This window comes from Pithys albifrons, chromosome 1, assembly GCF_047495875.1.
Source record: "Pithys albifrons albifrons isolate INPA30051 chromosome 1, PitAlb_v1, whole genome shotgun sequence".
Taxonomy (NCBI): Eukaryota; Metazoa; Chordata; class Aves; order Passeriformes; family Thamnophilidae; genus Pithys; species Pithys albifrons.
In genome coordinates this window covers 120,204,129-120,227,933 of record NC_092458.1, presented here as the reverse complement: position 1 = coordinate 120,227,933, position 23,805 = coordinate 120,204,129, and the positions used below count along the sequence as shown (strand labels likewise).

General features: G+C 40.1%; 1 protein-coding gene across 16 annotated transcripts in view; it reads right to left on the bottom strand.

The window, feature by feature from the left end:
• Positions 1-23,805, bottom strand: part of KDM6A (lysine demethylase 6A) — a 158,390-nt gene that overhangs the window by 103,945 nt on the left and 30,640 nt on the right. For all 16 annotated transcript variants that reach the window (XM_071565818.1, XM_071565833.1, XM_071565841.1 and 13 more), the window contains exons 3-4: positions 16,880-16,988; positions 3,852-3,901 (exon numbers count right to left, since the gene is read on the bottom strand). In XM_071565818.1, the coding sequence (XP_071421919.1) occupies positions 3,852-3,901; positions 16,880-16,988 (159 nt within the window). The remainder of the gene's footprint in view (positions 1-3,851; positions 3,902-16,879; positions 16,989-23,805) is intronic.

Sequence of the window (23,805 nt, the reverse complement as noted above, 5' to 3'; positions counted from 1 at the left end):
TATCAAACCACATAAAGGCTCCAGTAGCAGTGCCAAGCCAAGGCAGAGGAGATCTAATCAAAGCACCAGGTAACCAGGGTCTTCTGCACAACCCTCCCAGCATCTCCCCAGTGAGCACTGAAACCTCTGCAGCCCCAAATCTGTCCAACAAAGTTTCCACGTCTGTCCTGCCCTGGACAACCCTGTCAGTGTAACAGACCCAGATGTTTTACACATTTACACACTCTCAATTCACTAAGATTTCTGTTAGGACAGCCCTACCCAAACCCAAGCATTATATAAAAGGGTTCAGTGTGATCAAGTCCATTATAATACAACCATGAGATGATTAAAATAACTTTCTACAGGTGCCAGATATCTGCCATCATGTTCAGATAAAATCAGGAATATCTTACTCCTTGCTGAGCTTCTGCTTCCTCAGAATATGTCAAAACTGATAATAATCATGGCAGACACTTACACTTGATATCTTTATTTTCCCAGGAGCATCAAACCCTACAAACTGCAGTTCTGGTTGTCTCCCTCTCCTGAACTGCCCTTCGTATCTGCTCGTCCCCCACAGTCCTCACCTCCCCAACATGTTGACACGGGAGTTTTAAAAAGACATCAGAATGAAGTACATTGCACATAAGGGAGATTTATTTTAGCATAGGCACATAGGAAGGAGCATTGACAAAACTACTTGAATGCAAGAATGAAAGTTATCTCAGCTTCTACCCAAGTTGAGGTATTTACCTCATCACAGTTCAAAGCCAAGTAACGTTTCAGAATGCAGAGTAGTTAAGGTACCACCACAGTGCCCCTGCAGAAACTCAGTCATTGTGTGTTGATCTGTGGGGGCCCAAGGATAATAGTGCAAAAAGTGGTCAATTTAGGAATATGCAACAAAATGCAATCCAGCTCTTTCAAAACTCTCCATACAGGTATTGCTTCTTTGAAAGGAAATAATATTTCACGAGCACAGAGAGAGTATTGATCTGGTAAATGGCAAAATGCAGCATCTTCCTGACCTCTCACCTTCATTCTCTCACTACAGGATACATCCAGAATATATTTTCTAAAGTGTTTTTTCTTTCTCTTTTTGCTCCATAGGATCAACACAATGCTTACTGTACTCCCAACAAAAACAACCCAGGCACCAAATCCTGACAGAAAACAACCTCGTAACAAATTCAGGCCATCAGAAAAATCTATGGGGGGGAAATAAAAAGAAGATGAATTGTAGATTGAATATCATACAATGAACACTGCATGAAAATAATGCCAACATCATGCAACTTTAGTAGAAGACACTAAAAATACTATAAAAGGAGACTAAACTACACCAAAAGCAAGTTAAAGTCTCTCACAATCCTAAAACTTTTCTCTTTATAAAACGAAGAACCCATAGGACTACTTATTTCAATCACCAAAATTTGCACTGAACAGCAGTACATAATTTCAAATGCCCTGCCCAAGTTCATGAGACTGTTCCTGTCTGATTTAAAACCTGCCTTATGTAATAACCTTCATGTGATTCAGCACTCCCCGATTTCCCAGCTGTCTCACACAGCTCCCCTCACAGATCACAAACACCACCATTCCTTCACACCCTTCTCTTCCTTTCTTTGTCATCACAAATTCCAACAACTTATTACTGATGACAATACTAAAAATCTGACAAAAAAATCCACCAAAGAAGGAAATGTGACTTGTTTGGGGGGTTTTCTGCCATCTGTATCTCTTTATTAAAAAAAAATCACAAAGTGGAATAAAACAGCATAAAAGGTGTGACCAAAAATACATCACAAACTTACTGTTCTTGACTTAATGGTTTCTTACAGACACAAGGCATTAAGGATGACAAGAAACAATAAATCCTCTCAGCTGGGAGGAGGAGGGAAGGATCTTTCTCCAGACCCAGTCCAGGCAGCTTCCCACTGCCAGCTCCAGAATAGCCGCACCATCCATTAACAGGATGAAATATGATTCACCTGTGATTTTCACCAGTTTCAGTAAAAAAAGTTGATAGCTGAAAATTGGTTTGGGGCTCTTTCAGGCTCTTTTTCATGAACATAAAAATCAATAAGATGCCCTAAGATTCTGGGAGGAAAAAAACCACTTTGGGATACACATTTATAAGGAATGAGATCACGCAGGATTCTTTAATGGGGAGGAACAACGGAAGAAAAAGTAATTTTTGGTGGGTTTATTTTGGTTGTTTTATTTTGGTTGGGTTTCTTTTTCATTTGTAGACGTCAAAATGCTGTTTTCTCAGCTGAAAGAAATGCTCTCATGCTTGCAACTGGAATTGTTTGAATAATCTCTGCATGGTAAAATTCTGGAGATGACACAAGAAACAGGTGTGTTCAAGTATCAGCACATTGTACACAAACAGAAATTGCTTTCAAGAAGTCAAGCACAGATCACACATTTTACTGCCATCGATGCTCTTGAAATTAAACTGCAAAACAGTCTTGTATTTATTTTGTATTTATTTTAATTGCAGATAATATTCTGAGCCACACTGAAACACTCTATGCCTATAGAAGCTCATGTAATAATTTACATTACACCTGAAATCTCAAAAAATACAGGGGAAATAATTTACTAATTATCTACCACTTCTAATAATGAGCCAATAGGATAAAAACCAGAAAAAATAAGTCAAACGATTCTGAAATGCTTAACGTCAAAGAGCACAAACAACAGAAACTATTACAATAGATTTTTCATTAATCGATTGATTTTGACACTCATTTACAGGAATCTTTAACTCTCCAAGAGTATGTAAGAAGAACAGAGGAATAATTTTGTTGTTGCAATTTTTAAACTGCAGGGGTTACTTGTGGAAAATCTCTTAAACTCTGAAATGGCTCAGTGCAAAAATGGCACTCTCAGAACTTCAGCTGGAGCAGAGGCTTTACAGGACAATCCCATCGTTTTCCCAGGACCCTCCAAGTGGAAGATCTGCCACAAGACACAGATTTCAGTTCTCTCTTCTCCCCCTCATTATCCTGCCTTTCTCCCTTCCCAACACCCAAGTGGAGGGGCTGCCACAGCGTTCTTGGAATGTTCTGGCATTCTATAAAACGCAAAGAACACACACTGTTGTTTCCCTGATGCCACAGACATGGATGGTACTGATGCACCTCCATCAGCCCTATCTGAAATAAGCATTTCCCACAATTCTAAGGAAAACAGCTGCTCAAGACCACACAACTTTGTCCTGTGTTCTGTGCTTTCCTGCACCTCTGTCTCAACCATGAGCTTCAAATTATTTCACTTCTACCAACACTGACTATTTTTGATAGTATCACTTTAAGAACTTTTTCAATTTTATTCATTCTGAAGTGCTGATACCTCTCCATGAGCTCACAGAGAGGAGTGCCAGACTAACAGGATTTCTTTCTATCTTATATAAGAATGTTATTTAAAATACTCAAACGAACCTCATCAACAATTTGGTGTCTGTGGAAACAAAAAGCAACCTGAGAACATTTTTCCTCGTCCAAGTCCAACACCTGCACAGCATCTTTCAGGTCCTTCTGATGCTCTCAATACTCACACATATCCAAACATCTGTGCTAAATGAAAAACCCTGAGGCAATGGATAATGATGGCAAAAAAAAAAAATCTAAAACTTGTCAACTTAGCTGAGCTGCTGTTTCAACACACAGTGTGAAGATTTATTTCCACTGGGATTTATAAATTGTATGTATAGGTGAACATTTACATTAAGACCAATTAGTACCCAAAGAGTAATTGCAGGTAGATTTTCCAAGCTTATATTGAACAGAATTTACTTTAAAAATTCAAACATTTACAACAATACATAAAAAAACGAAAAAAAAAAGGCAGCATATACAGACCTTCCAGTAGTCAGATTGTAAACTGTAGTACCTCTGGTATGCAGATAATGCTGTAGGAAAAGAAAAATGAATGTTCAATTTGTTTTGCTTCATTTTCTTTGAAGAAAAAAGACAGAAAACCTTAAGAGTCAGAATACACAACACTAAAATGATAAATGGTTTAATAAAAGTAACACTGCCATGATAAGTACACTGTTGTGGGCAATGCATTCCTTAAGATTATAATTTTGTTTTATGAAATGTCAACCCCAAAGTGTATTTATTATTAATCTTACAAATGTAAATCAAGCAATATTTTAAAGAAAACCTATAACAAAGAAATCATTTGAAATTTTGGGATTTTCATCCTGGACAAAGCTGTTGTAAGATTTAAAAATTTAATCATGTAGCTCATTTACCATGCTCCCTGATGCCCTGTAATTTCTGAAGAACTGGTGAGGAGGGACATACAAAGAGAAATCAATTTCCCATGCCCTTTCATTCTGTAACTAGAGAAACAAAACCAAGCTGGGGGAAAAAAGCTTACATTTTATTCAACAGCAAGGGCCAAGACTAGCCTGGAAATCAGTGCTACCAACAGCTCTGCTCAGCAAAGTATTAGCTCTACTTAGCTACCAATTTCTAAAGTCACTATTCCTGCATCCTCTTCCTCACTAAAAATTGTGGTTGATTCATCTTGCCCTTTGGCTAAAGGGCTACATCAGATCAAAACACAGACTGGCTTTGTGTTTTCCTAAAAACATGGCACTAGAATCCATCCAAAACCAAAAGAATTTTAAGTAAAAATTCACTGCAGTTACTCCAAGGTATTGATTTTTCAAGTGTTTGCTGTTTAAGATTTAAGAATGGTTTCCACACAGTATGCATTTTCCAAACATCAGTAAAAGGCAACTCCTGCTTTGCAAAGCTCTAAGCACTAAACAGATTAAGACAATAAGAACATTGTGTACTTTATGTGCAGGTTTCATTTCCTCCAAGTGCCACGGATAAATCACATTCCTCAGTTTTATCACCCCTCAATGCCTGTCCTACAAACTCACTTCTGTAACTTAACAAAAGTCTTTCAGTCAAATAAGAACACCACACACATCAGGCACATAGAAATTCACCTTTGCACTCAGGTGTCTACAGAGACTCACAACCTTTATTTGTAAACTCCTAAATGCTGAACAATGCCCAGGAGTTGCCCCTCACCACTGAAATGCCTGTGAGGCCAATTTCTAGTTTTGATGCTCTGAACTGTGACTCATTTACATGACCAGAGTAGAAAAACAGACTTAGGAGATCCCTCATCATCTGTACATTATCAACATGCCGGATGTTTAAATGTTTACATGCAACTTAGACAAACAAAATCACTTAAAAATCTAATCAATGTCTTTCACAATTTGAGAATGCAATTCCTTCACCTTCCCCCCCCAAAACATTTGGAACAAACCAAACAATGTGATTGTAGTCTAACAATGGAAGTTAAGAACATTAAAACTAAGCACAGTTCAGTAACATTCTGTAATCATGTTATAAAGGACATTCACAGTAACACAAAATATCCTCCTACCCCCAAACAGCCCTTCTACCAGGTATCATTAACAAGTTATCAACAAAGAGGAATAATTGGCTTCTGAACACAGCAATGACTTTTCTTTCCCAAACAGGAAAACACAAAACACACCCTATGAAACAGTTTTGTAATGCACTAAACTTTAAAAAAAAAAGGGAGTATTTTCTTTTTTTTACTCAAGCAGTACCTGCCTCTATTTTAAATGTTAAAGCATATTTCAAATACTAAGGTCAACAACATCATATTATGCAAGATGCAGGAAACTGAGAACTTCTTGTAAACTATCTTTTTTTTTAACAAGTAACTACTGTAGTCAATTAAACAAGGGATATGGATAAAATGATGAAAAGAACATTAACTACAAAGCTAAAGATTTATACTATGAAAATAAAATGGAGAATTTTTTCACTGTAGCTATTAAAATATATAGGGAGCACCCACATGAGCACATCCATTAAGAGAGAAGGAATTGTTTCCCCATAGCAGTCAAGAGTCCTACTAATAAGTTTATAAAATGTCAGTATAAAAATTACATAAATAAACAGAAGAACATAAAAAGAAAATAGGAAAAAAAGAAGAAAGCAAGAAGAAAGAAACTGCTCACAAAGAAACCTGCCCAGACAAGTTCTGGCACCTCCATTTAACACACTGAAAAGTTATGAAAGAAATGAGTCTTTACTCCACGGTATCCTACCAGTTTTCCTTGGGAGTGCTGATGTTTCCCAATGATTTTCCCTCCCATTTGTCAATGAGGTGGAGCAGCTTCCCTAAGGAACAGGGAAGTGACCATTTCCATGTGCCAGGCTCGTGTTACAATTAAGATCAAGACCATGGAGAGCATGGACTGCTGCAGCAAATTTCATGTTCACACAGGAAGATGGTAAAGCCTCTGTTCAAAGGAGGTCACTTCACTCTTCCAGAGGAACAAAGAGGACACGACAATCGTCCTGCAGTGTCCAATCCAACTGCTGGGCTCACCAACTCCAGGTGTCCAGCCTTCCCTTCCAGGCCAAGGTATTCTCCTGCTACTGAACTTGCAGAGGAAATGCTAAAATTCTCAGAGTTGTGCTGAAAATGCTCAAGGATGAACCACGGAGGCTTCTCTCATACAAGAGCCGAATGTCCCTTTCCTCTCTATGAAAGTCAGACAACCACAAACTGCTACTGATGCACAATGTTAGTATTTAACAAGTGCTCATCTTACAGGAAGTTACCTGTGCAACATTATTTCATCCCCCTTTACATATATATTAAATATCTACTACAATAGCAATAAAGCTCTGCTGAAAAGGATTAAAGGAACAAATGATTGAAGAAAATGTTTTGTCGTTTTTTTTTACCAGAGCCCACATGAAACAACTCTAATCAAGGATATTCCGAAAAAGAATATTGCATGTAAGATGTTAGAAATCAAATTATGAAAACAAGATTTTTGAAAAACTAAACCAACCTAGTTTTAAAGCAGAAAATGAACCATAAATGTGAACCCTACCATACTTCCTCATCCCTGAGCAAGTCACCAGTAAGAAGACATTTATCCTTAATTCTATGATGCAGAAATTAGTACCTTACCTAAATAACGTATTGTGGAACTACAAGCAACTTCTCCCTTAAATTAACTTTGTATCTACAGGAAATGAGTGCAAATCCCTTAAAATGAAAACATCAATCTAGAATAAGAAGAAAAAAAGAGCAACTGGATCTGCTCAAGATCAAGTAACAAGAATTTTATGGGAGTGCCCATCGGAATCACAGGGTGTGCTCCGTCAGTGCTGTAATTCTGGCTGTAGATGATATTCTCTAGTCTATTATAAAGTCAAAAAATACAGTCAGTTTTGTCAGGCATCACACTAATAATATTAAACAGAAACAAAAATAAACTAAAAAAAATCCCAGCACTAAATGCTACAGTGGCATTTGCACCTTTGCTGTTCATCCAAGACTGGTCATTCCAAGGTGATATAATTTCCCACAAAACAATTCTATCAGCTACTGCCCAGCTTTCAAAACAGGGTCAACTCTCATTGTTACAGATACAAGTGAATTACCTCATTCCAGTTAAGATGTCTCTTCAAAATACTATTAAATGATTTGAAATCCCTTTTGGGCACAGCAGGATTCTGCAGACAATCTTCTGATTAAGGAACTTATTACTGAGCTTTTCCAATCTACAAGTTTGCCACTGAAATTCTTACACACATGGAACTGTTGAAGGATGTAAGAATTTTTTTTTCCCCATGCAAAACACTCCTGAGCATCCAGAAAATGAAGGTCTGGACTCAGAGGGAAGAGGACTGAGTGCCAACAGCAGGAGAACTACAGCTGTGAAACCATCTAGCCAACCACAGAAAACTCTCTTAAAATCACAAAGCTGACAGACCACATTCAGTCACCTAAAACAGTATTGGACAAGTGACTCAAGAATTCCTAAGAAAAGGGCTCAGTTACCTATTGCAATCCCCCTGGCCAGCTTTTCATAATTTACTGTTCAGTTTACACTCTTGCTCCTAACATCTCTCTCCAAAATTTACATTATTTTCCTGACATCTTTATGATCACATTCTTGAAAGGCATTAAACCTACTGAGTGACAGACACAGAACTTCCCTGAAGAGGCGAGGGGAGGTGCACACCCCAAAAGTCTATGCAGCTTTTCAGATCAATCACCAGCAGCTCCACTGAATAAAAATGCTTACCTAAAATAGCTCTGAAAAGCAAAGCACCGCCTTCCTGAAAGAATTACAACCACGGATCAGTAAGAATCCTGCTCAGCTCAGGTTTGCTCCAGAATCTGTCTTTAATCCTCAGGCACCTAATGCAGAGCTGACCCCCAGTGAGTTCACACAGGGTCTCTGCTGGTTTCCACTTCCCACAGGTCTTTACAGTCACCCAGGACTACCCACTTCACAATGTGTATAGTTCCCTTAACCCTGACAGCCTTTTTTATGTGCCCCAAAAGTTCACCTTCCTCTCCCACCAGGAGATCAAGGGACATGTCAGGATCAGAACACGGATAACACTTGTTTCTCACTTGCCCCTGTTTAAAATTCCTTGGTATCACACAGAGAATACAAAACACATTTGACATAATTACCATGCATGTGGTTTCAGAGTTTTATTTATTTTTAATCTACTTAAATGCATAAGGCATCTGCAAAACTTTATGAAACGCATAGTTCTTTCTTTAGTAAGACAGACAATCTCTCTTCATGCCAGGAGTCTGAATACATAACCTAAACAAACAAGCAAGGTGAAAATGGGGAGCAAAATGTCTAGACTGAATGACACCCACCCACCTGTGATCTTTAGCACATTCCATCACAAACCATGCATCACAGAAGGATGGCTTTCGTGATCTGCTCTAACAAACCTACTTCATGACACCTTAAAATTTAAGTGGCTTTTGGAAGTGATGCAAACGTGGAGCAGTTTGAGTATTTTAGTGCTTGAGTAAGGAAAAAGTGAACTAGATACTAACACCATCTAGTGGCACCTTGCAAGGCTAAATGTGACGAACACAGAGTTCTGGCTTACTAAACTTCAAAAACAGCAAGTATTAATTGGATGTCATACCCCTGAAAATAAAGCAACCAAAAGCTCCATATTCTTCTGTATAAATCAACACACGTTTTCTTAAACAGAGTTATTTTAATTTAATTTTTAAACAAGTACTAGTATTACTTAGTGGTTATCTGATGTGAAAACTAACAGTAAGATAGAAAATCATCTGAAAAACTGCACAAGAGAAGCATGAAAAAGGCTCATCTGTTGCTTTATATCTGATCGCTTCCAGGAAGAATATAAATCTTCCTGGGTCCAGAGAAAGAGCAATGAGGCTGGAGAAGGGACTGGGGCACAAGCCCTATGGAGAGAGGCTGAGGGAGCTGGGGGTGTTTAGCCTGGAGAAGAGGAGGCTCAGAGGTGACCTCAGCACTGTCTAGAACTGCCTGAAGGGAAGTTCTGGCCAGGTGGGGGTTGGTCTCTTTTCCAAGGCACTCAGCAATAGGACAAGGGGGCACGATGGGCTCAAGCTCTGCCAGGGGAAATTTAACTTGGAGAGAAGAAAAATATTCTTTGCAGAGAGAGTGCTCAGGCATTGGAATGGGCTGCCCAGAGAGCGGGTGGATTCCCCATCCCTGGAGGTTTTTCAACTGAGATTGGCCGTGGCACTGAGTGCCATGATCTGGTAAAGGGACTGGGGTTGGACCAAGGGTTGGACTTGATGATCTCAGAGGTCTTTTCCAACCCAATCCATTCTATAATTCTCTGATTCATTCAACATCTTGGAAAAACATGCAGGTTGTGGAAACAGTTTACTACAGAGAGCAGATTTTAGCCCCAAAAGTGTTTTGACCTCACAAAATGAACACTGCTGGGGCATAGAATTATCTCAGACATCAAAAGGTGTGGAAATGCCAAGGCTGGGTCAATGGAATTGTCTTTGCTGGGTTGGATGGCCAAGCCCAGAGAGTGGTGGGGAATGGAACTACATCCAGCTGGGAGCTGGACACCAGCAGGGCTGCTCAGGACTCAGGCTGGGGGTCAGTTCTGTTCAGTATCTTCATCAACAACCTGGACAAGGGTCCAAGGGCCACGGACAGTGGGGTTCAACAAGGCCAAGTGCTGGGTCCTGGCCTTGGGTCACAACACCACCCTGTACTCCAGGATGGGGCAGAGGGGATGGAAAGTTGCTCGGTGGAAAAGGGCCTTGGGGTGCTGATTGACAGCGGCTGAGCAAGAGTCATCAGGGTGCCCAGGTGACCACAAAGGCCACGGACATCCCAGCCTGTGTGGGTGTGACCAGCAGGAGCAGGAGAGGGATCATCCCCCTGCAGTCAGTACTGGTGAAGATGCACTTCCAATTCTGTGTTCAGTTTTGGGTCTCTCACAAGAAATAAATACACTGAGGGGCTGGAGTATGTCCAGAGAAGGGCAACAGAGCTGGGGAAGGGTGTGGAGCACAAGTCTGATGAGGAGGAGTTGAGGGAGCTGGGGGTATTTAGCCAGGAGAAAAAGAGGCTCAGGGGAGACCTTATACACAGGAGGTGGCAGCCAGGTAGGAGGTGGATTCATCTCCGTCCAAGTATCAAGAGAAATGACATGAAGAAAAGGCCTTAAGTTGCACGAGTGGAGATTTTGATTGGACATACAGAAAAGTTTTGCCACCCAAGGGTTTGTAAAGCACTGAAATACCCTGAGATTAGCTCAGTTGGTTAAAACTTGGTTGTAGTAATGCCGAGGTCATGGGTTCAATCCCCTGGTATGGGCCACTGACTTAAGAGCTGGACTCGATGATCCTTGTGGGTCCCTTCCAACTCAGAATAGTCTGTGATTCTGTGAAAGAGGCTGCCCAGGGAAGTGGTGGAGTCACCATCCCAGGAGGTGTCTAAAAGTCATGCAGATGTGTTGCACAGGGACATGTTTAGAGTGGACTTGGCAGTGCTGGGGTAACAACTGGACTGGGTGATCTTAAAGGCCTTTTCCAACCTACATGATTCTACAATTCTATAATAACAAAAAAAATGTTATGGAAGTGAAAGCAGCAAAATGCAGCTCAGGTCCTTTGTTCTAAGGCCTCAGGCAAGAGGTTGCTCCCTGTTTCCTCCAGAGACTGGTGCTGAAAGTACCAAAGAGACAATCAAAGAAGCCTAAAGCATGTCTTCCTTTTAACTCAGAGTGAAGGCAGACACACAAAGGCAACACAAGCACACATCTATGAAGGAAAAATCACCAAACATTCCTCTAAGATATTTTATTAACAACTACACATCCTCATCTGGAAACACAATGCAGCAGCAAAGCAATGGGAAGCCCACAGTCCCATGGAGTAGTAAATGTGTAAGATATACAAGAGCTTGCCAGAAAGTTGACAGATCCTTTAGATCATGGACTCTACTGAAGGGTCTTAAAATATTGAGAATATCAGTGAAGAAGAAACCCAATGGTCAAGCTCAAAAATCCTTCAAAAAGCATATTCCTCAAAAGGAATTTTAACAATTGTTTATTTAGAACACTGCCCAAAATAAAAATTTTCAAAACCCATGGCTCAGGTGTATTTTGTAATAAAACTGTTCACTGCTAAACCCTGCTCCACACACATACAATTTATAAAGAACAGTTTAATGATCTAAGCTTATGATAACATTCTTTCTTCTTTCTATAGGAATCTGACATAATGGCTTGAACCACCTCAAAATGAACCATCTAAAACTTAACTCCATCCTGAAGATGAAATCAAAGCAGTTCTAAATAGAAGCAACTGAAATTCTACCAAGTAATACCAATTACAAACAACAAAATAAAAGACCTTAAACCTAAAATCACACTTCTTTGAAAACACATCCATCTCTTGCTCAGCTCATTCAGGTGCCTTTGCTACTTAACAGTCAATGTGGTTCTTCAGAACTCATCAGTAAGACAGACCAGCCTGGCAGCAGCCAGGACAACCCTATTTATGCTGGGAAGTTGTACCTTGTGTCTTATAAAATGACTCTTCCTTTCCTGTACTTCAGAACACAGCACATGGAAACGCTTCCTAATGACAACACCTTCTGTCAAATTCCTAAAAGACTAAGACATTATTAGCCACCCCAGAGAGATTCTCCACAGAGCTGCAATGGCCTTGCAAGCAAACCAATTTACACACAATCAGAAAGTGGTTAAATTTTGTGTTTAGGCCCCATCTTAAAAATGAGCTGCTCAATAAACATTCTGGATGTTTTATGGGGTATTGATTTAAATTTTAACTTAACAATTGCTAAAACAAAAACATCCCTGGACTAAGAAACACCATCTTACAAATTACTTAAAATATTTTTGTATTAGTGCTTTTGACAATGCAGTCACTGCCTGAAAGCAAAATAAGTATTGCTAAAACTGTTCTGACACAGTACATTTAGAAATGTGAACACTTGAGTACAGCAGTAAGAATTATCTGAGTGAATTATTGTGTGTTGGTAACTGTGGCATGAGTAATTGCATGTTTGTCCCAAATCATTCATTAATTGCATTTTCTACTTCCAGGAATTCTGCTTAGAGAACAGCAATTCAAGGAGGCAAATTATGAAAGCACATCACCATTTGTGCAACTGTCCTGCAAGTCACAGGCTGGAACATGGTCACACATGTGACCCTTCCACAGAATAGATGAAAGGTTCCCTAAGGAAAACACAGATGATGTGAGTCCATGAGCTCATTAAACAGCACTCAAACAGATCCCAAACCTTGAACATCATTATCTACACACTCTGTACTTCTTATGGAAAGCAGTCATGAAATAAAAAATAACCTCCAACTGGAGATGTAACATCAGTTTCCTCCAAGAGTAGAGCAAATAATTTTGGTAAAATCCCAGGCCTCCAAAGGAATGCAGAAGCAAACAATGCTCACAGGTTTCCACCAGGGAGTCCTGGCTGGATTCACAATGCTCCCAGCATCCCAAAGCATCCATGACAACCCATCCACCTCCTCCAGCAAAACCCAAGACTGAGGTTTCACATTCTGGGGCAACTGCACTGCATTTTTCTGCTGGGTTGTTTTTCAGCTGGATCAGTTCCCCACACAGCTGCAGGCTCAGCTGTGCCAGCACAGACATGGGGGTGCCACTATAGGCACACCCAGGGAACAACAGCATTGGGAGCCTCCAAAACAATCCAACAGCTGGGGAATCACTGCCTCATTAACAAGGAAAGGAGGAAGCCATCACATTAGAGTTAAGAAAGTGCTACTGAGGAAATAAAATAATTTCACTCTCTGGGAGGAGCAAACATTCCCATTTTGGGAAATCCTGAAACCAAATTCTGACCACTCACAATGAAGACCAGAAAAGCTGAGCTGGATCCACCGGCCTTGGTCAGAAGTATCTGAACAGAAGTCAGTGGCTCACAGGATTCAGACTCTGCCAAGAGGCTGATCCCTCGCCCAGGACCTTCCCTAACAGCAGCACAGTGTCATTGGAACAAGGTAACTCCACCCCATGACTGCAAAGAAAACCCTTTAGGTGTCAACAGCCATTCAAACAGTGCATTTTGGGAAAACTACAATCTGCAGAGCAGCTTCAGACAGTTTTAAAGGCTGGGAATTACCCTGTGATACTCCAGTCCAAACTCAGATATAATGAGGAGAATCTCATTCAGTAATTTCTGATGTAAACTGTGTTCGTTTAAAAAAAATATCTAGAAAAAGGACTGGAGTTGGACCAAGGGTTGGACTTGATGATCTCGGGGGTCTTTTCGAACCCAATCCATTCTATGATTCTGTGAAACTCAACTTCTGTTGAAGACAAGCATTTCTTTTTATGGGGGAAAAAAAAAAGAAAATCACAATAAATATGGACTTCAATGGCTACAAGTGACAGAAAACAGAATGCATTTCAAAGGAAATTACTGTAACATTTAACAATTCTCATTAAAAATACAAATGTATATGACAAATATACAGAGAGTTCAGCATCAGATGTCAGCTTTCAAAAATCCCCTGTGTAGATGCAGCAAGGGCAGGATTTGCCTGGTTAGCTCCAATAATGTTACTTTTATTCTCCAACCTGTCATGAATATTTCTCAAGGTCCTTCTTTTCCAGGGTATGAATTCTAGTTCTTACAAAGAAATGACTTACAGGGTTTTTTTACTACATTCAGAAGGCATCAGCTATATAAAAACAAGAACACACAACAAATGCACCCACCTGCACAATCCTTGGTTGTCCAAGTATTTGTAAAAAATGAGAGAGAGATCAAAAGATCTCCATCAACCCAGCACTGCTTCATCTTGACCACTGACCCTACTGCTGCTGTCAGCTAACAGTGTTGTTCTGCTTCACACAAACTTTACTGCAAGCATTTTTAAACAAACAACACTATCACTTTTGCTTTATTAAAGAAACATTTTCTACTTTATATACAAAAGGTATTTATTGAAGGTATTTAATTAAATAACAGGCTTCCAAGAAAAAAAAAATTGTGCAGCATTACTCGGGCTATCTTGAGATATTTTATTAATTATATCCAATTTATTAAACTCATCAACCTCTCCATAACTTTGTTCAAGACTAACTTCAGACTACACAGTTTTACAGTTCTGAAGATTGTGCTTCTTCAGCATTTTACACTTCTGGAGCTTCAGGACTTAAAAACTGGATAAAATATACATTACGAAGATCAAAATATTCTGAACTCTCTTTACTTTTCTGTTCCAAATCACTTAAAATTTAACTATAATTGCAACAAGAATGTATAATAATTAAGTAACAGAATCTGCAGCACAGAATAAAATTTATTTTTACTTTAAATTTATAATGCAACACAAGCACTCCACTTTTCAAATAACAGTAATAAATTAATTATAGAACTCCTCTGACTTCTGGCATTGACAATATTTGGTATTGGAGTTCAAAAACTGTTGTGAGTGGGGATGTGTCCCTGATTTAATTAAAAAAAAAAACCCTTTAACTTCCCTTTTCACATCAATTTAAATTCCTCCAGTATTATTTTTCACTTCTACCCTATTTCTTTAAAAATATACACCTTTTTTTTAAATACTCCACAACTAACAAACTTTTTTCTTTTCTTGAGACTCCTTTCATGATTGAGATCTGACTTTAAACAGGCATCTAAGAAATCATTAAGTATTTAAATTTAGGTTTTTAATGCCTAAGTGTTTCTTCCCACATAGTTCTGCTCAAGCTCATTTACAGTTCTGGAGAACTGGTATTTTCAATCATCATTTGGATTTTTTAATGGTTGTTCTTAAAGCCACATGCACAGTACAAAGCAGACTCCCCATCACCAAACCTGCCCCTGATCCACAGCAACACCTGGTCCTGTCACTCTCAACTGTTATCAACTCAAAAGCAGAGTTAATACAGTTCAGCCCATAATCCTGTGCTGGTTTTGCTAAGTAAAATATATCTAGTAAGTCATACTGCACTCACACCACACCTAATTGTATTAGGCTAATCAGGAACAGCAGGGTAAGCTGTTTGCTGAGGGGGTGGCAGAATTTTCTTAAAATAAACCAAAACAAAATAAAAACAACAACATAGGATCAGACTCTTACTTAGTAAATTCCACAGCAAACATATTGCCATGTTCCCTTCAGGTTTTCCCATGTCTCTGGACTTGGAAACACCAGGGGTTATGTGACACTAATTGGGTGGGATGTGGTGTAAGAGATTCCTCCATCACCCAAACCCTTCTGAATTTGCAGACTGAATTTAGGTAACTGCAAGTGCACCTCGAGTAATATCACATCTCCATATCAAATCAAGATCAAAGTGTCACACTTTAAAAATGATGGAAGGGCCCGGGAACCCAAATTCACACTGGTTTGTGTCAGACATGGTGAACCAGAGGACTCAGACACACTGCTATGAGACAACCCACAGCCAGCCTGACTCACTAGGCAGTCCTTCTGAACTATCAGTTGTAATCAATTTCCCTGTTTCTACATCCCAAGGTAACTGCAAACCAGTATTTGTGTGCTTGGGAAAAGGTACAAGGTGGCAGCACACATTTTCAGGGCAAGGGTGTTGTCTGCTTTCCCTTGTACAAAGTCAAACAGAACTGCACTCATACCAGAATTAAAAAGCAAAAACAATGAAAAGGACTCCTTGTAAAATAAATAAATAGAAATTTTGCCCTGTTCTAACTAGCTCTCATCCACACCTTCCACAATCACTGAAAGGCGGGCAGCCATCAGACACTGGGACTGACAGCCAGTATGCCAAGAGGTGCCAAGAGGTGCCATGAGGTGGAAGCAGGACAAGCTGAAGATCTGGCCCTGTACCTCTGTCAGCAACACAGCAGAGCATCTTTGGGAATCCACACCACTACAAAAACAATCCTGCTGACCCAGAAACAACACAGCACAAGTACACAGAAGGTTCTGTGCCCAGTGGCTGCAACGATGGCCAAAACCATTAAAGGAATTTCAAAGACTGATGGAGCAGAGAACTCAAAAAATGCCCACTCCCACCCACCCCCAAGCTCTTACTCCTGTTCTTCTAATCAATATTTAAAACAGAACTTGGAACAAGCTCTATGTGCAGGTTTTTGCTTCCCAATTAACACTCTCAGCCCATCCTTACCTGTTGGGGTTGTGGACATACAATAAGCACCAAGACAGCCCCTTTCATTCTATGCCCATCTGTCTCCCACTTCCCCAGGAATCCTTTGGAGGCCGTGGGGATTCAACTGCTTGTTCAGTCATGGACTAAAGAACCAGCAAAACAAAGCAGGGCCTGTGCTAGAACTGTACACACTGAAGAAACTTCCTATTCATACCTGAGCCAGACAGGAAGAATACAGCTGTTTTTGTAAAGACATCACCAGTCTTGCTTCTTTCACAGGCTTTGAAATACAGTACAAACCAAGAAAGCAGCGAGTTATCCCAACGTTTTTCATTCTGTTGTGTCACCTACACCAAAGAAAAATCCCCCAAAGACATTTATCAGAAGAAATAAAAAGCCTTACCTTTTGGATAATCTTCCAATAAGAGGTTGAAGTGACCTAACTGACAAAAGAAATCAGACTCGACCTTTCCTTCAGCTTTCAAAATTAGCGATTCATAGCAGCGAACAGCCTGGGAAAAAGAAATACAAGGTTCTCAAAATTCTGTGTTTAACTAAAGCAAGTAATACATTTCCTGAGAAATAATAAAGTTTCTTATTAGCCTGCAAGACAAGAAGTCTATGAACACTCTCAATAACATGGTCAGCTTAATTTTCAAAGAAGAAATGTAATATTTAAGATGGAACAGATTTGGAAGCTCATTGATTGCAATGCAAATTGACAACATATGAACAATACAGGTTTTCTCTGGTTTATTTGTGGACATCTGATTTCCCCAAAACAAAACAAACCTCTAACTTACATGATGATTTTTTCATTAAAAAAACAGAAAAAAACCCCAATGAAATTCAAAACAATTGGTTTTATTTATTATTCCCAATCTGCAAGAAACATCTCAATTTATTTTCATTCTTTGTTGTTTTTTCCTTTAAAAATTGATTTCTCCTTCTGTCAGTTATTTCACTCATTTTTGCTAAACTGAAGAACATGCTACATCGACAAGGTTGCTGAGACAATTCATATATCTTCACATGTATTCCCCAAGATCTCACTCTTCACTTGTCTCTATCATGTCATAAAATCCACTTTACTTCCTTCTACTTACTACACAGTTACTGCAGACTTAGTACAGCTAAAGTTAGAAACATAAATCCAATTACAAATTCATTTTACTTTGAGAAAAGTTGCCCCAGAAGCTTTTAAGTGGCACACAGACAATCAAAGGTTGTTCTGTGCTACAACACACCCTTTCAACAGATTGAATTGACACCTTCTGTTCACCACAATGGCCACAATCTTTAACCTGTTACATCCTTACCTCATGATAGTATTTACACTTTGGGAATGAATGAACAAAAAATTTAAAAAATCTGTTTCCCAACGTCCTGAATTTCCAGTTTCTTGGTTTTTGAACGTACTGGCCATTAAATTGAAGCAGTTAAATAAATGGGAGAGAAGGTCCTTTGCAGCCAACTACACACCTCACAAAAGCTTGACACACTTCCAATGAATTCTAATTCTGGCTGATTAATCCGTGACTTTCACCAACTCATGGTCTGACTGTGTTTCAGATTTGGTCCCAATTATGAACTGCTTGATTTTAATATATTACAGTAATCACAGACATTAATACTTAACCTGAAATAAACTGGAAATTCAGAGGGGGGGGAAGGAAATCAAGTCTTTCCCATATTTAAAATTTATTTTGTGCAGACTTGTATTAATCATCAAAACGAGAGATTCCAAAAACTATACGAGGAAATGTTATGAAACAGTTAAAAAAACACACCTGTGGAGAATCCAAATTACTGATCTAATTTGTTATGAGTGGGTCTCAGTTGGCATTCCAAGACCGAGATGTATCACACACTTCCACCTACTTCCAAGTTCAGAAAAGTCTTATTTTATGGCTGTTTTCAAAGTTCTGATGAATAAAAACAAAGCAAAGCTGCTACAGAACTGCGGGTGGATGTGTGGTATTAAAATGATTTAATAAAAACATTTAAATTACGTATTTCCAACTGCAGCTCTTTGGCCATTTTCTGAAGATCTCAAACTGGGATGTGCGTTTGTCTCTGCATCAAAGAACTGCTACAGAACGTTTCCTTCATGCTGCAAGTGTTGCCTCAGCAAACTGCACTGGAAGGACAGTAATTCTGTTCACTGCTGATCAAAACTACCACTCTAATTTTATTCCCATTTCTATCAATACCTCTTGGAGTCAGCCAACTCTCTATCTTAAGTATATGATCTTTGAAATCAGAAGCAAAGTACACGACTAAAGTAAGTTTCTTAAAATCTGTCTGTATTTGTACTCACTCTCAACTTCAGGCTCACCAGCTGAACCTATTCCCATCTGCAAATATGTTAATGCAGAATCTTGGGTTTGCTGCTGTGCTTCCCCTCTCCAACTTTTGGTCTCATCTCTCTCTTTGTACAAATCGTAACAAAATTCTTGATGGTGCCCCTGATGTTACTGTCAGGTTGATTTGCAGACAGTCAAATGTTTCCTGATGATCTGCAGTACCAGCTGCAGCTGCTGAAGAGAATATTCACACTATGACATTTTCTTAAATTAATATTTTGCCTTCTACAATTCAGGTGCTGTTCAGAGCATACAGAAACTGCCACCACAGCAGACAGCTCAGAAAAACTGTACAGAAAGTTCAGGTAGTTTATTTCCTGAATTAGATGGCTGCAGTCATTTAAAGAGAATTTGACTTTATGAACAAATATAACAGGATTTTTCTGTACAGATGTTCAAGGAAGACATAAATCACACTTAAACACCTCAGCATCCAGGGACTTGCATGCTCCCCAGCCCCTTTTTAAGTGAATTCTCAATAAAGGATGTATGACAAGTGTCTGAAGCACAGGATACAGCAGGAATCCAAAAACCTGTGCCCAAGCCTTCTGCACATCTCGGATCAATTCTCAACAAGGCAGATTTTCCCTTGGCCTCAGAATACTCTCTGAAGATACTGCTAAGCCATCTCACTAATGCTGGCACAAGGCACGGCCCAAGACACCAGAACTGCCCCTTTAAGCCACAGTTAACTGTAAGTTAAGAGAAGAGCAACGAGGCTGGAGGAGGGACTGGAGCACAAGTGCTGTGGGGAGAGGCTGAGGGAGCTGGGGGTGTTTAGCCTGGAGAAGAGGAGGCTCAGAGGTGACCTCAGCACTGTCTGGAACTCCCTGAATGGAAGTTCTGGCCAGGTGGGGGTTGGTCTCTTCTCCCAGGCACTCAGCAATAGGACAAGGGGGCACGGGCTCAAGCTCTGCCAGGGGAAATTGAAGTGGACATCAGAAAAAAATTCTTTGCAGAGAGAGTGCTCAGGCATTGGAATGGGCTGCCCAGAGAGGGGGTGGATTCACCATCCCTGGAGGTTTTTAAACTGAGCTTGGCTGTGGCACTGAGTGCCATGATCTGGTACAGAGACTGGAGTTGGACCAAGGGTTGGACTTGATGATCTCGGAGCTCTTTTCCAACCCAATCCATTCTAGGATTCTCTGTTTCTGTAAGAGCAATTAAACTACACCATTAAAGCAAACGCTCTCAGCTGACCTCTAACCTATTGCAACATTATCGGGAAAACACTTGTTTTTATGCAAACTTAACTCATGAATGTTGTTCAAAACAAATTTTTAAAATGCTTTTAGCACACTGTAACAAAACGAAACAGAAACTAAAGCCAAGTTTTACTTCCCCGGCAGGAACACCAAGTCAGCTCTGAGTCTGCAGGGTGAGCAGGTTGGTCACTACGTGGCTCTTGTTCTTCCCTGTACCAGATTTATGGGGCAAAGTGACTTATCCAACTCTGGGTTTGGTCAAGAAACTTTCTTCCCCATCAGATCAGTCCACAAACATCTTAAGAAAATAACAACTATTTTTCTGCACAGGCAAGAATTAGTCTCTGCTGAATGAATGGATGTAAAGAGGGAGGACACAACCACATGTATTTGTATGTGATTCCTCTGAAGGAATAATCAAATGATCTCATTTCAGTGGATCTTTAACTGCCAAGGCCACCTATGGTAGCACTTGTGCAACCCATTAAAATTATCCAGAGACACCAAGAATTCTAAGCAAGTTAAAAACCCCTGAGGTTTTTACATACTGTTATTTCTCCACACAATATTTGGATCTCTGAGTGCATTCAATGGAGGCAGCCTTGAGAATTACCAGTATTGACAAACTACCAAGAAAGACCTTGAAATGAAAAGGGAGATTGCTACACAACATTGTACACTTCCTTCCCTTTGTTCCAAGCTGCATGAAGATAAAAGGCAAACCCGAAGATTTAGGAACTTGGCAAAATAATGGCCTGCAGCTCCTTTGCAGTGTGGCAACCAGGGCAGGATCAGGAAACCAACTCAGGAATGGCTGCAGGAAAAGAAACTGGCTCATAACACACCAAAAAAGCAACAATCTTCATGTTGTTTGCCACTTTCAACTGAAGGAATACATTTTTGCCATAGTAATTCCCTCATGAAATTGGGATTTGTGACTGGGAGCATCCTGATTTCACAAATTCAACCACCAATTATGAATATACCTTTAAATACAATATAGTGAAGAAAAAAGGCTTAGTCTATTTGCCAGTTCAGAAAAAGCCAGCAGAACATTCAGATGTGTTCACAAAAGGAAAAAATAGTTCTACAAATCCCTGTGTGTTCACTACTTATCCTTCCACAGGGAAAGGAATGATTTTTTTTTATTTCTGTTGCAAGATCATTCCCCCCACTCCTCACACTCACAAAAAAAGCCCCAAACCAAACAAAACCAACCCCATAAAGCAAATGTCAGTGCTGGCTATCATTAACATCATGTTATTTCATGAAGAAAATACCCTAGATTTGGGAAAATACCAAAACAAATATGTAAATAAATAAATAAACAAACCCAACCCAAAGCAACCTAACAGATAAAACCAGAATTCTCAATATTGTATACAGGAGTCACTGAAACATTACAGCTCTGCTTTATAAAGGAAAAGAAAGGAAGATGTTATTTCTACTTCCACTAATGTGAAGATAAAAACCTTTACCATTATCACTGGTTGCAAATATTTCTATTTTACAGCATGAATTCAAACTACTGTTAAACAACTGCACTAAGAAAAGGGAAAAAAATCAATACAGCTTATTTCAATTGTTTCTAAAGAAGAAAGTGGAATAATATCCTTTCTCAAGCACGACTGACTATTAAGTAATCAGGGCTAAATGGCCAAACGTGACGAAATGTTAATTCTTTAATATAGTAATCATATTAAAATGGAAGAGTGTACTGAGTCAGCAAATTTTTACTTAAAACACAGGAAAAGCACTGCCAACTACAAAGAACAGAAAAGCCATCAATTTAAACTGTTATCATGGCAACAGCTGGGCAGAAATATACAGTGAAAGAAATTATTTGACTTTTACTGGGTAATAGATGAACAACTCTAGAAAAAGACAGCATTTTAATGCAGACAATATAGTGTAATATGACAAATTCAAAGCTTCAAGATGTTCCTAAAACCTTCAGGTTCACAATAGAACACACTCCTGTATACGTAAACAAGCTGGGGGAAAATGACATAAACACACAGTTGATGCTTCTTTTTTCTTGGTTCTCCAGTGACCCTACTGGGCTTTGCCAGCAGGGAATGAGAGTGGGAAGCATGGAGAGGACATCAGTGGACTCTTCACAACCAAAGTGCACACTACACTAATGGTTAGAAACTGAATGTTTATTAGTTTTTAAGGGACATTTTATCCTTCTGGAAAATAAAGCAACTACGTGGACAGTGCTGGGCACTGAGGTGATGATCACACAAAGTGTGACCCGTCACTCTGAGTGCCTACAGACCAGAAAGGCAGAAGCATCTGTGCCTGTCTGTGTGCCTGTCCGTGTGCCTGTGTGTCTGTCTGTGTGCCTGTGTGTCTGTCTGTGTGCCTGTCCGCGTGCCTGTCCGCGTGCCTGACCGTGTGCCTGTGTGTCTGTCCATTGTGCCTGTGTGTCTGTCCGTGTGCCTGTCCGTGTGCCTGTCCGTGTGCCTGTCCGTGTGCCTGTCCGTGTGCCTGTCCGTGTGCCTGTGTGTCTGTCCATTGTGCCTGACCGTGTGCCTGTGTGTCTGTCTGTGTGCCTGTCCGTGTGCCCGTGTGCCTGTCTGTGTGCCCGTGTGCCTGTCTGTGTGCCTGTCCGTGTGTCTATGTGCCTGTGTGTCTGTCTGTGTGTCTGTCCATGTCTGTCCGTGTGGCTGCCTGTGTACCTGTCCACGTGCCTGTCCATCTTGTGTGTGTGTCTATGGGTCCGTGTGTTTGCCTGTGTGTCCGCGTCCGTCTGTCTGTGTCTGTGCTGGGCTCCTTCTCCCGACCTCACTGCCAACACAGGATGCTCCAAATTGCCTCCCTTCCCACCCCTTCCTCCATGCCACAGTTCACCAAACTGCACATGTGAATTTCTAACACCACCAACAGCCACTGCTCCCAGCACCTCCTGGTGCAGTTCCAGCTCCTGGTCTGCACCAAGACCAGTGTGAACAAAGCAAAGCTCCCTTCAGCTAAGCAACCAGAAAGATAAGCCTGAATTCCTCAGAATTTAAAACAATTGTTTTCCCCATCAATGACTGGCAGGATAAGCATCTCCTCCTGACCTGTAGGTGACTTAAATATCTCATTTACCTCTGCAGAGCAAAGCAAGCCGTTCTTATTTGACTGATGATAACCTGGATTAATTACAGACTATTCTGAGTGGGAAGGGACCCACAAGGATCATCAAGTCCAACTCTCAAGTCAATGGCCCACACAGGGGATTGAACCCATGACGTTGGCATTATTACAACCAAGATTTTTTAACCAACTGAGCTAATCTCAGGGTCATATGCAGCAGATCCTCCACTGAAGTCTCTCATATTATACACTGGCACAATATTTGTAACTTCCCTCACTTTTTCACTCAGTATCAATTCCCACTTCAGCCTTCAAAGCTTCTTTATATGCTCTCGTCTTTGTGATGTTCATTCTGTGTTGTAGAATTTCCCCCTCAGTTTAGCACATTTACTCTCTTTGTATTTCATGTATGGACTGTACTACAGAAAAGCCTCAATGAGTCTGATAAAGTACAACCTGCTGAACACAAATATGATCACACAACAACAGACTCGGGCTCCAGAAGGAAAAACATGCACTAGGCCTCTTCATTAGTTCTGTTCTTGCAGAATTTCTGTGGTATACTGGATAATCATGAATTTATTCTAGTCTGCTAATAATATTTAAGATCAAAGCCCTCATCATACCGGGGCAATGAGCACAGAACAACAGAAATTGATACTCCTCAAACATTT